This window comes from Desmodus rotundus, chromosome 8, assembly GCF_022682495.2.
Source record: "Desmodus rotundus isolate HL8 chromosome 8, HLdesRot8A.1, whole genome shotgun sequence".
In the NCBI taxonomy this organism is placed as follows: domain Eukaryota; kingdom Metazoa; phylum Chordata; class Mammalia; order Chiroptera; family Phyllostomidae; genus Desmodus; species Desmodus rotundus.
In genome coordinates this window covers 14,844,853-14,859,557 of record NC_071394.1, presented here as the reverse complement: position 1 = coordinate 14,859,557, position 14,705 = coordinate 14,844,853, and the positions used below count along the sequence as shown (strand labels likewise).

At 49.5% G+C, this 14,705-nt stretch overlaps 1 protein-coding gene across 1 annotated transcript in view; it reads right to left on the bottom strand.

Moving 5' to 3' along the window:
* The window catches only part of EXT1 (exostosin glycosyltransferase 1), a 262,939-nt gene extending 251,319 nt beyond the window's left edge, over window positions 1-11,620 (bottom strand). Inside the window, exon 1 of the mRNA XM_024572023.3 lies at window positions 9,844-11,620. Within this exon, the coding sequence (XP_024427791.1) occupies window positions 9,844-10,805 (962 nt within the window). The 5' untranslated portion in view covers window positions 10,806-11,620. The remainder of the gene's footprint in view (window positions 1-9,843) is intronic.
* Window positions 11,621-14,705: the final 3,085 nt, after the last annotated feature.

Sequence of the window (14,705 nt, the reverse complement as noted above, 5' to 3'; positions counted from 1 at the left end):
ACTTCCCTTCTCCAGTCCCCAGCCTCCAGCCTGGCCTAGGGCCACTTTCTTTATCTGAGCCCACTGCCCAGGTCATTCTGCCGCCCAGTCAATCAAGAAGAGCTAGCATCAAAGGCCCATACCACAATACCAGGAAGCTTCTTATTTCTCCTAACAAGTGCTGACGTGGGTCCTAAAACTCCAGAAATCTGAGTGTGGGACAAAGACCAGGACTCTAATGCTAACTCCAAGGAGACCCCAGGTCCCTGGAGCCTTTGGGGAACTTGCTAAGCTTGGAAGACAAGTTTTCAAATGAAGAACTTATTCTTAAGAACACCAAAATATTTTCCTTTTAACTGTACAGGTTTAAAAAAGTTATAAAATGTGTTACTTGTCGCTCTACTTTCTTAAACACAGGAGAGTGTACCCAAGTGATGGCTCAGGGTCAGCACTGTGCAGAGGTGTTATAGTTCATCAACTATACACAGGAGCTCGGCTGGTGACAGGCACGGGGCTCGCTGGTGGGATTTACAGGCACGCTCCTGCGGAGTCCGTAGGACACAGTCTCGGGCACGGGGCCAGCTGTTCTTAAATCACAGTGCTTCTTTACTTCTGGCCATTACATTTATAATTTCCTGGCCTGCTTCCTCGCATTCGGGTTGCCAGCTGTCCCTTCTTCGCAGATCTGTCTACATGAATCCCTGTCTCCTTAAATTTACTGCTTCTCATCTCCTGTGGGCCGCGAAACCAGGTTACCGACTAGTTAGAACTGTCTCTCTAAAGTAAGATTAAATAAATTCTAGGTGAGAAACCCAAGTGATACTCCATAAATCAATCACACTATTGTGTGTGCGCATGCGCCCTCTGCGACATCAGTTGCAGCCGTGCAGAGGCCATGGTGAAGGACACAGGTTCGGGAGTCAGGTGGCCTCGGTTCACTTTCTAGACGGGTGCTCTTAGGCCAGCCACTTCTAAAGACTCCTCGGCCTCTGTCCTGCATCTGAAGTGAGCACCTTCCTGCCAGGGTGGACATAAAGATTAAAGGAGATGCTGCCTGGGACACCACACAGTGTACACTCAAGAGATGTTAGTTGCTGTTGCTGTTATCAGCATCATCAACTGGGCTCAAATATGTTAGTGCCAACAGGATATGGCTTCAACAGTGCCTGCCACAGCCAACTTCCCCTAACCACAACCCCCGTTCCAGGAAGCAACCTCAGGCTCTTCTTTGCAAAAGGATGGCCACCAGTGACATCAAGAACGGCGACGGGATAGGGCAGTCTTTGAACTGGTGAGGTCAGGCCACACCTAATGTGAATGGCTCTCCCAGATGGGGTCATGGTCACCGTCAAAGCAATCAGGCTGGTTTCCTCCAGGGCTCAGAGGAGAGGGTTCAGGAAAGACTGGCCAGGAGCTGGAAGACACACACACACACACACACGCACGCACGCACACACACACACACACACACACACACACACACACACACACACACACACGAAGTTGCTGGCCAAGGAGGATATGAAGGCCCAGAGTGGGAAGAAAGGAGTTGATCCCAGGTACTGGACCGAGTCCTGAGAACTTAATGGAATAGTTCCAGTTCAGTTTCTGTTCATGGCCCCTCGCAATAAATCCTGTGACCTCAGGTGGCCTGAGTGATGATCTGCTCTTTGCAACCTAAGAGGCCGAAAGGCCACCAAGCAGCTGAGCTCCATTTAGATGGAGTATCCCCCCAAATGTCTCCCTCCGCTGGTGAAGGTGAGCAGATCACTGCAGAAGGGACAACCCGCATTTTTAGAGCAATCAACCAGGGAATCCAGAGGACATGGGGTGCAGCTGGCACCTGGCTGCCCCAGAGAACTCTCTCTGCCCACAAGCTGCAGCGTGAAGGCCCCCACAGGCCTTTCCCAGCCCACACAAGCAACAGCTGGGCTTCCAAGGCACCTGCCATGATTTCCCAGGGACTAAATATCAAGGAAGAGATGCGCAGTTATTTCTGGGGCTTAGTTAAAAACAGCCAAGTTATGAAACCAAGCGAACCTCTGTGGTCACTTAGAAAATGACAGGAAGGTAAAGTTGAGTAGCGCCACCACCTTGTAGAACACATAGCATTTACGCAGTACATTCACACGCTTCACCTCACGGGAACCTCGTCATGCCCCCAAGATGTGGAAACTGAGGCTGAGAGGTCAGGCACCTTGCCCAGCAGTGTGGGTCAGTTACTCCCCAGGCACAGGGTCACACAGAGGCTCTTGCTAAGGGGCTTCCCAGGAGACGAGTGCGTACACAAAACGATGAGCGGCATCCCACAAAGTTCATTGCTCTTCAAGGCAATTACGAGGCAAAGAAAGTCCTGAACAGAACTCAGCGTGACCTGTGGGTTCACTTTTTCTGTCTCAGTTTTTAAATCACTTGCAATAGAGCCTCAAGGGCGCTTGGAATCCCAGACCGTCCTCACCTCGGTGCCCAGAGGCAAAGTCAAGCTTCAATTCACCTGCAATGGACCACAGAGTCAACTACCAAAGAGAAAAGAGAAACAGGGCCTTGGCGGCCGGACACAGTCGGCTAAAGAGTGGCATCTGCCCACGTGAAGCCTGCAGTTTCCAAAATGCCGGGAAAGGCTGTATTCCTCCGCAAGGAGGAGGAGGGCTGGGGACACCCGCTCAGTGAGAAAGGCCAGTGAGAAAGGCCGGGGAGGTTTATGGCTCCAGCAAAAACAAAACTTCAAAGAGCACAGAAGTTGTGGGAGCTTCAAAGACCCCCTGCAGGACCAATTAACACCTACAAGTGTTCTATCCAAACTGTCACTTAACCAAGCAGCCACTTAATGGCGGCGACTTCAGACATAGGTGCTCAGCCTCACCTCAAAAATAGCTTTTCCTCCAAAAAGATTGGATTGGGGGTAGGGGTGAGGACTTGGGGAAAAGAAGTTCTGTGTTGTTTTCTGAGAGAGAGCTTCGTCCAGAAGAAAACAAACATGCAATGCACTGAAATTCACCATGGACTTATTCCTAATAACAAAAAGAGGGGGAACAAGTTATATCTCGAAGAAAATGCAAATGATGAAATAAAGAATGGTACAACTATGAGTTAGGAAAAAACCCATCACACAGCCATTAAAAAGCCTATTTTTTTTCTAATAGGATTTACCTATTTAGTAGATGAGGAAAATGCTCTTGGATAATGTGAAGGGAAAAAAACACACAAAAACATTTAGAGTCTGACTTCAGGCTTATAAAACCGACAGACAGGGATGGTGAGTCGGGAGTTTGTTCTGTACTCTCAGTCCAACACCTAGGTGTCTGGCACAAACACCGCACCTAAGGAAAATGTGTCGAATTCATCATTTACTCACTTTTTATTAAGTAATAATTAACACACGGGTCCAAGGCACTCGGATATGCGGGGAGAGAGAAGGGCCACATCACAGAGCCGAATACGTGTGTTACAGCAAGCTGAGTACACCGTGTCCAGTAACCGTGGGGAGCTCTTATCGTGAGGATTACAGCAGAAGTTTATTTTCCTACTCCTATCTTCTGCACTTTCCTAGTTTTCCACAAACGCCGTGTGTATCATTTACAATTTTTTAAGTGCTGGTTTTCATTAGGGAGCCTGAGGACCTGGGAGCGTTCCAGAGACCTGGCCCGTCGTGTCAGAAACGGGATCTCCCCAGGGGGCTCTGCTGGACCACACGGTCCCTCTGGAAAAAAGAGTCCTGCCTGGCCCCCCAGCTTACTGGTCACTGAAGGCCGCGCCGGGCCACCCTCCGCCATCTGTGAGGGCAGGGCTCACCCAGTGCACACCTCCCGCTCCTCTGAGGGGCTCTAGGAAAGAACCAGAAGCAGAACACACACACACAAGGCGATAAAGCTCCTCGAGCCAAAGCGTGCGAGGAGTTCGCTGTTTTGACGTCAGATTTAGGCTCCATCTTTCTCGCAGCTCTGAGCCATCGTTTCTCCCCTTGGGAGACTATGTCTGTAAGCAAAAGCAGTGGAAAAAAGACGGGCTACACCAACACCTGAATCCCACCGAACTCCCTAATAACTAACATGTGAACAGGTAGCAATGCATTTGACTCTTTAAGGTGGTAACATTTGGTAGAGGAAAGAGAATGACCTCTGGAATCCAAGGCCTGGTCAGAGTACTCACTCGTTAGGTGTGACTTCGGGCTCCTTACCTCCCCCGCTCAGGGCCCCGCATTCTGATCCGTAAAATGAGGGTTTAACCCACTCCAAAGACATAGGTTTAAATGAGCTAGTGAAGAAAAAGTCAAAGAACGGGCACTCGACAAATCTCCCCCTTTTATGGGGGTTGAGGGATGCTTGTTTATTAACGGAACTTGATCACAGGTGGAGGAGCTTTTCGGTGAAAACGCTCTGTCATTACGCTCTTGGAAATAGCAGCTCCCATGCTCACATGTGAACACGTTACGTCCTCAGAAGAGAGCAAAATCCAATGACCACTTAGCCTGAGACCTGGTCTGTTCTGAAGAAGCCGCGCTGAGAAGTGAACAATATGAGGTCACAGCCGGCCGCAGTGCAAGCTGGAGAACTGCGAGCCGGAAAACCTGGTCCACTCACAGGCTGTGCGTCCTCGACCAAGCACCTCACCACCGCTACTCACCGTCTGCACACCTGTAGAACGGCCAGACTAGACACCTTACAAGAGTTTATGAGCAAAGCAGCCAGGCCCTATTAAATACAGCCTCCGGCCCTGGCTAGTGTGACTCAGTTTGCTGGAGCATCTTCCAGGGGACCGAAGGGCGCAGGTTCAAATCCCGGTCAAAAAGATGCCCACGTTGCAGGTTTGGTCCCCAGTCGAGGTGCATTAAGAGAAGGCAACCAGTCAATGTTTCTCTCTTTTTCTCTCTCTTTCTCTCTCTCTCTCTCTCTCTCTTTCTCTCTCTCTCTCTCTCTCTCTCTCTCTGTGTCTCTTTCTGTGTGTCTGTCTGTCTGTCTGTCTCTTTCTGTCCCTCTCTCAGCAATGAAAAAATGTCCTCAGGTGAGAATTAAAAAAAAGAAAAAAAAACACAGCTTCTGGTGTGAAGCTAAGGTTTGCAAAGTCAGTGCCGGCAGGTGTTTCTAGGGGAGGCACATCTGTAGGCCTTCTGACAAAGAGAACAATACCACCTGAGGGTGTGACAGCTCCCCTTTGGCCAAGTCTGTCCCATCCAAAGCTGCTGTCACCGTCAGGGGGACCAAAGGCAGCCTCCTTCCCAGAGGTGGGGCCTGCCCAGTCTTAGTAGCAAGCCATGCTCTGCATGACAAAATCCTGCAGGCTCCTAGCTCAAACTGCAAATTCCACTCGCAACCTTCATTCGCTGAACTGAAGTCAATCAAGGCGCAAGCATCCCTAGAAGTAGCACAGGGCACTCCAACCTCTGTTCACCGCATTCCCTGTAAAGGAGGCTCTCGGGGACTCTCAAGAAAGCAAGTGCAGAGGAGGCGAGAGAGGGGGAACACAGAGAACTAGAACCTCAGTGCAAGGACACACTTGACAACTTCAGAATTTTGCATAGGGCTGGCACTATTTTTAAACTGTGCATATGTGGTTTAGTTTAGAAATACCTCTGTGCTTTCATACACCTGTGGGGGGGAAGGTGCCAACAGTTTACATGTAAAACCTGGGAAGCACACTTTCCACCATTCATTTCGGAGGAGGAAACAGTCATCTAAGGGTCACTGCCCGACCCTGCACTTGCTCTGTTATTACAGTTTGTAATAATGGAGATGAAGCAAATAATCGTGTATAATGACTACTTGTCTCGTGCACAATTTCTTTTAGCTAGAAGTGCATCTGAATTCAACTTACCACGTGGTTATTTCACAGCCTCTCCCCTAAGCCCCTTAGGGCCAAATTGAAATGTACAAAAACTCCTACACAGACTAAACAATTCCAGACTCCGACACCTTAGTTTGCAACAAAAGGTAAAACGTACGCCCTAGAGCAAGAGTTCCTAGGTCTGAGAACTCCCTTGGTAAAGGGCTGTGGGTGGACTCCTAAAACTTCATGGAGAATTGTGCGTGCATGTGCTTTTTTTGTATTTGCAAAGTTGGTCCAAAATCTTCATCAGCTTCCCAAAATCTTCATTGCAATTCCCAAAGGACTGCAAGAGAAATCCCCTAAGAAATACCATCAATAAAGATCCAGTGGCTAGAGAGCTTTCAGGCTTGTCTGTGATTGACAGGGGAAGACTAGGTTCAGGGGAAAAACTCGGAAGGCTTGCATGCCAGGGATACCCCGCCACCAACCAGATTTCCACCTTCAGTAAATTCCTTAAGAACATTCTGTCCTTCCATTTCTAAACCTGTAAGACAAGGATGTTGGAGCTGAATGGTCGGTCACTTAAGTTTCAAGACCCTTAAAAATACCAGGACTGCGAAGCACATCTTCAACAAACACAGGAAAAGGTGTCAAAAAGGCCTGCAGAGAATCCTGCCTGTTCCCAGAAGAGCTGCTTAAAATATTCACCAGTGCTCTCCTTGGAGGGTCGAAGATAGAAGCCTCCTCTCATTTCCTTCTCTTCTATTTCAGAAAGCCGAGTTTGAAGTGCCACAATAATGCCCTTGGAAAGGATTTGAACTATGAAATTCATGCAAAAATACAGTGATTCTGGAAGGACGCAGAAGCAGCTCAAAGAATATAAAATAGAAAGAATTTCTCTAAAGCCTCATTACGAATCATCTAGCCACTGCAGCTACTTATTTCAGCCGGTGGCACCTACATCTCTTAATATACGTTACTGATGACAATTAACTACGGGTGTCAGAGAATGGGTGTTTTAATAAAATCCTGGAATTCTGGATCAAAAATAGTACTCTCTTACAGCAGAAGAGTGTTCTTCTTCATTCCACGTAGTTCTCTCTGCTTTTAATAATAAATGTCTGATTTTCACACAAGTGCAGGTGACATGAAAAGTCCTCAACCAGATGGCACTAAATCCTTATCGTTACGTAAGGCTAACTTTCACTAAAAGTTAGTTGAGACATTTGTATATATATTCTACAGTATCCTAACTCAACCATTATGCCATAGACTTTCAATCTAATTATCAGGCCCCTAAGTCCAAAGCAAATTTGTATGTGGTTACTTACAGCAGCAAATTAAAGGAAAGCCTTTTCAGAGGCACTTGTGAATAAAAGAGAGGCAGATGACAATGGACCATGTTTTTACATGCCGCACCCAAAGGAATGTTCAGAACACCTGTGAAGCAGTCTAAAACCCATTCCGCAAAAGGATACACTGATGTCCAAGGTAACGCATCAAAAGTCACACGATGAGTCAGTAGGAGAATCCAAACTCATGACTTCTAGCTAACTTCAGTATCACCTCCTTCTCTAAAGCCCGGAGAGATTAGCATTGCACTTGAAGAGTTCTGTGCCTCACATAGGCACAGCTAACTAATAGAAAACATCAGTGTAAGTAGCATAGTACTTCCAGAGCACCACAGGTGCTGCTTGCTCTGCACGAGCGTTCCTGCAACATTTCAGGGTTCACTCTCCCCCTTCATGTGTCCCAAAGTCGGTTGTCAAAGGCAATCATGTTCGTAAGCACCATTTCTCAGAGATGAAGAGTTCGGATAACCCAATGAGAGGAATGCGTTAAAACTGCATGTAGACCAGGCTAATCAACACGAACATCCTGCAGCACCCTCCTGTCTTATTAAGCAAGGTTAGAACTGAAAGTGTGCAAAAGGAAATCCAGAAGCGACTCTGCTCCAAAAATCCCTGCTCCAGAGAAAGGACACACTGGCTTTCCTAACTAAAGGCCACTTTTCCAATGAGATCCAACCCTGAGGTCCTGACCCCTTGTGGTCTTTAAGTATAAATCAAAACAAGAGTGTGGGTGTCAGATTTCTTGGCCCAATCACAAAGAGGTCAAAAATTAAATTTAATTACCAAAATTAAGAGTTTCTAGTAAACCAACCCCTCCTTCCTTTAGTGCCAATCTCTAGAAAAGCTTCAACAGAGACTGTTGACATTCAATACCTATTTGGGGAATGAGAACATAAAGAAGGTAGGGTTGTTTTACTGGATTGACAGTGTTTCCCAAATAAATGTATAATTCAAATTTCCTAAGGTGGGTTCTCAGCTCCAGCTCCTTTAGAAGAATGGAGACCACCACAATTCTTCTACAAAATTCGGTGAGACTTGTTTCAGAAGACACTAAAAAGTTAGATTTCATCTTGACTTTACTCCACCATCAGCCAGACAAAGAAATTCCTGAAAGGCTATAAGCATTTTTTCCTTACAAGCAACCCACAGAAATATGTCAATGTAAATGTCGTGTAAACAAAGCAGTTCATTACTAACCACAGTTCTGTTTCTTTTGTGACAAAATTTTAATCCATTTCCACTGCACCCAACATTCACACGTAACTGCCGCTAAAGAAGAGTAAAATACAGATTCCTAACTGACACCAGCCTCAGGCTCTTCTTAGGTCTGAAAGGTAAGGTGTTGGGGGTGGGGGAATCTGAGTGTTAGATGCTTTCTCCTTCACTGTCTCTGATCAAGCACAGGAGGGCTTTAATTTCTCTTCCAATCACTCCGACATAGAGAGGCCCAAGCGTTCGAGGAAATCCACAGACAACAATCAAACCTTTCAGTCTGGGCCTCTCCCACCATACCCCTTCCCGTTTCAATTAGGTGTGTGAAGCATTTCCCTATTCTACATTTCATGAGTCAACTGCCAAGTCTGCCAACCTCTGCCAGTTCCTGTTGTACTCAGCTGAGAGGTTCCCCTTCCTTCCGTGGGTAGCACAAGGCTGCTCTGGTTGTTAACTGGCGTAACGTGGAAATGCACTGTAGGAACTCACTAACTGTTTCACAGCCAGGTGTAAGGGAGTCTGGGGCGTTGACACCATCTACTAGGAAAGTGACCTGCCAAGCTCAGCTTAAAGCAGACTTGTGGAGACTAGTTTTGACCCCAAATCCAATGTGTCAGTTACTGTCACTGGGAAGGAAAAGGAAGAGAGGGCTACAAAGTAAGCAACTCAGTTACTTAGCAACTGGACAAAACTTGCCTCACTACAGAGGGTGAGGAGGCACCACAAGCCCATTCAAAGAGTAACAGTCTCCAATTTACATGCAAATAGATAAAGGCAAAAGGGAGAGGGAAATCTAAATTAGCAACAGGAGTTCACAGCACTGGGGCTGAGACCCAGATTTTAAAAACAGCTGCTCCTAAGAAGAGACAGAATATATGCATACAAAGAAACAGAAAGAAAAGAGACAGAGATCACAAGACCCATGGAAGGTAGGCACAGAAAGTTTAGTAGCTAAAATCAAAACACTTCTATTGCTAACACAAATTTAAAGCTCATGGAAAAATGACAATTGGAGGCTGGGAAAATCCCAGGGAAAGCAGTTCCCCCTGCTCGTGAGAAAAGCAAATAAAGCATCAATCTTGGGGCAAGGTCTCCAGACTGTGGGTGGATTCAGAGCCTCACCAGGTCTGGACCCTCACAATCGCCCCCCAACCCACATCCACCTCCCCTCCCCCCCCCCCGTCCCCACCCCCTCCCCCAGCGCCCACTGGTGAAGCACAGTTTCCCACCTCGGATCAAACCCACACCCTTCACAGGAGACTCAAGGGCCTGAAGGTTTTCCAAGCAAGGAGGAGACACTGTCGCCTACTTGGCCCAGGAGAGGGCTCCAGGCTTTTCTGCTGGCCTCAGGAGCTCAAATGCTGGGTCCCCAGCTCCTAGCCACACACCTGAAGCAGACTGCTCAGTGCTAGGCTCAGAACAGAAAGGGAGAGGACAGAGGGTTCCTCCGCCCCACCCCCATCCCCAACCTCACACCTGCAGGAGGTGGGCAGGGCCCAGGGCTGACCCTCGGAGGCCCATCAGCCCAACCACTTACTTTTCATACTCGGTGTTGTCTCTGTCACAGCGAGAATCCTTGTGCTTTTGCCAGTCTTTGCCATGCTTGCAGGTGGTGAGGAGCACGACGTCCTCCCCGTTATGGACGTGATATAAGGCATTCCTGGTGTCTGACCCTATCCCTGTCAGGTACCTCTTTCCCTTGAATACCAGCATGTATTTCCTGAGAGGAGGGATGGTGTTGAACTTCAAAAACCCCCTCTCCCCTCCTGTCCTGGGATGATCCTTAGAAAAGAGGGGAATAGAAACATCAAAGTTGGGTCGGAAGTTTTCAGTACTGATGCTGGCTTTGGCCAGCATCGCCTGGCCGATGTCAAACCCCACGTCCTCGGTGTAGTCAGGCCAGGTGCCGGAATATAAATTAAAAATTAAGTGATTCCTACCATTGTTCCACAAGTGGAGACTCTGCACTTTGGATCTCAAATTGTGCACATACTGAGGTGACAACTGGTCTCTGTCTAAAGTATCCAGACTCAGGACAAAGAGGCACGCCTGGCTGGGGTCCGAGGTGTAGAACCTGGAGCCTTCGATGGCCGCTAGAATGTTTTGGTAACTTTCGGCGATTTTCTCCCCTTTTTGCTGCGGGTATACGTAGACTTTGAAGCCGTTTTTCTTGCAAAGGGTGAAATCGAAGCAGGACTCCATGCGGCACTTCTTGCCTTTGTAGATGCTCGAGTTGGCGTCTCGCTTCTGCCGGGGGGAAATGTGCACGCTGGAATCCTCGTTTTCCAATTGATCCCAAGGAACGAAGGGGCGCAGAGCGTCCGGGAAGCGGGGCCAGAAATGATCCGGACTCGGGTGGTGCAAGCCATTCCGACCGCTGTGCTCTTCTCTCCGGCTGTGGCTCCTCGATGCCCTAAACTGCAAGCCTCCGAAATAAAACAAAAGGGCGAGACAAGAGCCAGCTGAGAGCAGGATGAAATAGCGTTTTTTGGCCTGCATGTGTCCTGCCTGGGTCAAGAGGATTGTAAATAAACACAAGAATCACCCAAGTTTCCCAATCAACACTTTCAGCTCCAGTCCGCCATCTTCCCGCCTGTAAAGACTTCAAACTCTCCGCTCCCACCTTCTCTGGATGCCTTTCCCCAAGCCGTGGACTGATCCAGCGCATGTGGGCGATTTCTTTAACTTTCTCCCCTTCGGTCTTTCATCTTTGGGTTGCACAATGGACGGGAGAGAGCGGGGCTGAATATTTCGCACCCAGGGCGGGCGAGCAGCGGACTGTAATTTTCTTGCATGCAACAAGACGAAGGAAAAGAAAGAGGGGTTTTAAAAAAAGCTCCCGATGCCCAATCAATGGCAAGACGAAGTGATTTCCTTGCCTCTCGGATTCCGCTTGGCAGCGTGGAGAACGAGCCCCAGGAAAGCAACTTCAACTCATCCACGCTCCCGTGCAGAGCACTCCGGTTCCAACAAGTCAGCCGATCCCCGGGTTCAGCCGGCTAGTGCATCTTGCAGCTGGGGCGCCGTAACCTCACAAATCCCTGCATCTCTCTTTATTCCCTTCTGCAGCGGCTCCAAGACTCCGGCGGTGTTTACTCCTGCGCTCGCGGGGCCGGCCCCCGGGACGCGCGGCGGCCCGGCTGCAGGCGGCGGCGCTGGGTGACGGCGGCGGCGCGTTCTCCCCGCGGGCAGTGCCGGCCCCGAGCCGCGCTTCGCAGGCCCCCGCGCGAGCGCTGCCGACCGCCGCGTTCGGTCGCCGAATGTTACCCGGTTCTGAATGTTACACTTACACATTCCATTCCCGACACGACAGCGCTGACCTCATCTATCCACGCAGCCCGCGCTGCCATTGGCCGAGCGTCACGTCCGGGGGGGGCGGTGCTTCCGCTGCGCCCATTCATAACCCCCGGCTCGCGGCCGCGGCGCCGGCGCTGCGCGGGGAGCCGGGGGCCGCCGGCGGCCGCCGGCGGCCTGGCCGCCTCCGCCGCGGTCGGCGGGAGGGCTGGTCTTGGGGCGGCCCTGTGCAAGCCCCTCGGATCGCTCTGGCCGGGTCCCCACCCTGGGTCGCGCCGCCTCCCTCCGGGAACCGGCGCCGCCCGGAGGAGGCGCCCCCGGTGACCGGAGAACCTGGGACCGGCCGGCGTTCCCGGGCTCCGCTGCTCGGGCTGCCTCAGGCGCCCTCGAGGATCCCGTCTGCCGGGAGCGCCTCCCCGAGCCGGCGGCGGGGAGTGTGCGGGTTCCTGGAGAGGATGCTTGAAAATGAAGCAGTGGAGCGAGCCCGAGGCGAAGGAGAGGAAAGAAAGACTTCATAGAAAACGCCCGCCACCCCGCAACCCGTCCTTTAAGGCCCAATATTTTTATTTCCTACCAACCATTTAAACAGGCCCCTTATTTCCTATATGGCCCATCCTTTCTTTTTTCTTCCTCCAAGGAGACACCCCAAGAATAAAGAAAATATTACAATTCTTCTTGTGTGTCTCCATGTGCTGAGATAAGAATCCTAAATTCTCATTATCTACACAGCCTTTCCTCGCAATCTAAAGGCACTTCTATTCCATACAAAATCTGTACTGAAGAACACTACGGATTTTCCAAGACGTCCAATCACAGCGGGGCGGGGCAGAGGACGGGACTTTCTAAAGGCTGGGGAGAAACTGGTTAAGTTTGTCCCAGTCCCTAAAGTGGTGTTACTCTCTTTCTGTGGTGGTGGTGGTGGTTCTTAAGATGTCCCTCAGGGACGGATGACTAGTAGAAATGTGAACTGCCCCAGCTGTAGAAGGGGAATTTGAAGGAGGAAATGACCTTACTTGCAATTAGTGCAAGATGGTTGTCCTTCCTTCAACTGCCCTTCCGCAACCCAGCCCCAAGCTCTTGCTACCCCCAGGGAACATGATTGGGCAATTTAGATAAGGACCTGCAGTCCCTCTAAAGGTCTTCCAGGACCACAAAGATGTGCTAAAGGAGTGTGTCTAGTCAAAGCCAAGGTCCCTGGCCTCCGCCCTGAACACCGCTTTACAGAGTAGGCCGCCCACCCCCTTCCCTAGCTGAAGTCCAAGGGCCTGGCCAGGCTGGACAAACAGTTGCCTAGGGCAGCAAGCTGTTTAGTGATTGTTTATTATGGGAGTGACTGAGAACTAAGGACAGATACTTCCCAGCTTCCCTCAGGCTGCAAAAAACTCCAGTGGGTGTGGACAAAGGCCTCGGTTGTAACAAGTCTGGGTGAAATGATCAAGTGGAAAATTTTAGACATTTGTTGTTTCAGATTTGTTTTAATAAAGTGGGGAAGGGGCATGGGAGGTATATTACTGTACATTCCTGAGGCCTCTCCCTATTTCTGACCTGCCAAAGATGAGGTAGCTTTTCCAGAATTTGACTTGTATCCCTACACAATGTGGAGACGCCTGGGACAGAAAGGAGGATTCACTCATCTTCTAAGTACGATGACAACAATGAAGATAAATGCAGTAATTGCAACCACATGTGACCCAGGGCTCCTCCCAACCCCACTGCCCCTGGTGGCTGAGAGCAGCCATTCAAAGTGGGGAGGGTCCTTCTGTTGAGATTAGGACTAAGATTATCTGGTATCTATGGAAGTTGAGACTGTGGGGATCGCAGCCCCTCTATATCCGTCCTGTGTGACCTTAAGGGGAGCCAGCTCCCGTCCCTGCTCTTTGGCGTTCTCGCCCTGCTTTGGCAAATGTTTGTTGCCTTAGCTAACTAGTGCCGATTCCCTCATCCCACGCCCCACTGCTCCCCAGCCCTACTCTCACATTCCACAGTGGTGCATATTGTGAGAAAAACTTCAGTGCTGAGAATTAGAGAAAACTTGGAATCAGACCCCAGATCTGTCATTTACTAGGGCTTTGGGCATATGGCTTAATCTCACTGAACCTCGGTTTCTCGTGTAAAAGTCAGAATAATACTTTTCTTGCCAGCCTCTTTGAATTTGTAAACTGTGAATTGCTCTGCCAGTGTAACATTTTAGCCTAAGTCCAACATTTCAAAATATGACTGGAATCTAAAGTAGCCCCTACAAGGCATTATCATTGCATCTCCGTCTGTTTTATTTTTTTCCTAGCCCTTCTCACTCTCTGAAATCTCACATATGTTTGTTGGTTTACTCTCTGTATTTCTTCCCGAAAGGGAGCTCCCTGAGGTGAGTTTGTCTTACCCACTCCTGAATCAACCTCAAGGCCCAGGGTAGTTCCTGACACTCGGGTGGAGCTCAGTCGCTGATTCAAGTGAATAAAGGAATTACTAAAATTCAACTTCACCACAGCACTTGATCATACTTGAGAAGAAAGACCCCCATGGTCGTTTCTCAAAGCAGGACTGAGGCTCTTGTTCCAGGTGGAAATATTACTATCCAGGAATATCTTAACGGAGAGCAAATCAGTCCATCATAAATCCTCTATCACAGTTTCCTCTGTTCAAAGCCATCTGAGGACCCCTGTCTCTCTCAGAATTAGAGACAAAGCCCGTATGTATAAGGTCCTGTGGGATCTTTCCTAACTCCTCCCCACTCTACTCCCCACCCTCCCCACCCCACCCCACACCCCCCACCTCTGCTCCCCAGGCTCCTTTCTAGTCATTTCCTGCCGTAACTCTCTCCCTCCATCCCATTCTGCTCACTCTTCTCCAGCCAGCTTGGTTTCCTTGCTATTTCTCAGGCATGCCAAACATGCAGCTGCCTCAGGGCCTTTGCACATGCTTGTCTCTGCCCCTGTCCACAGGACACACTTTCTCCCTTCTTCAAAGTCTCTTCTCAAATGCCACCCTGCTGCTGGGGCCTTCGTCGACCACTCTAAATAAAACAGCAGACCCGCCCCCACTTTCCTGTCCCCTCATCCTGCTTTATTCTTTTCCTTATCACTAGCCAACATCTGGCATACTATATAT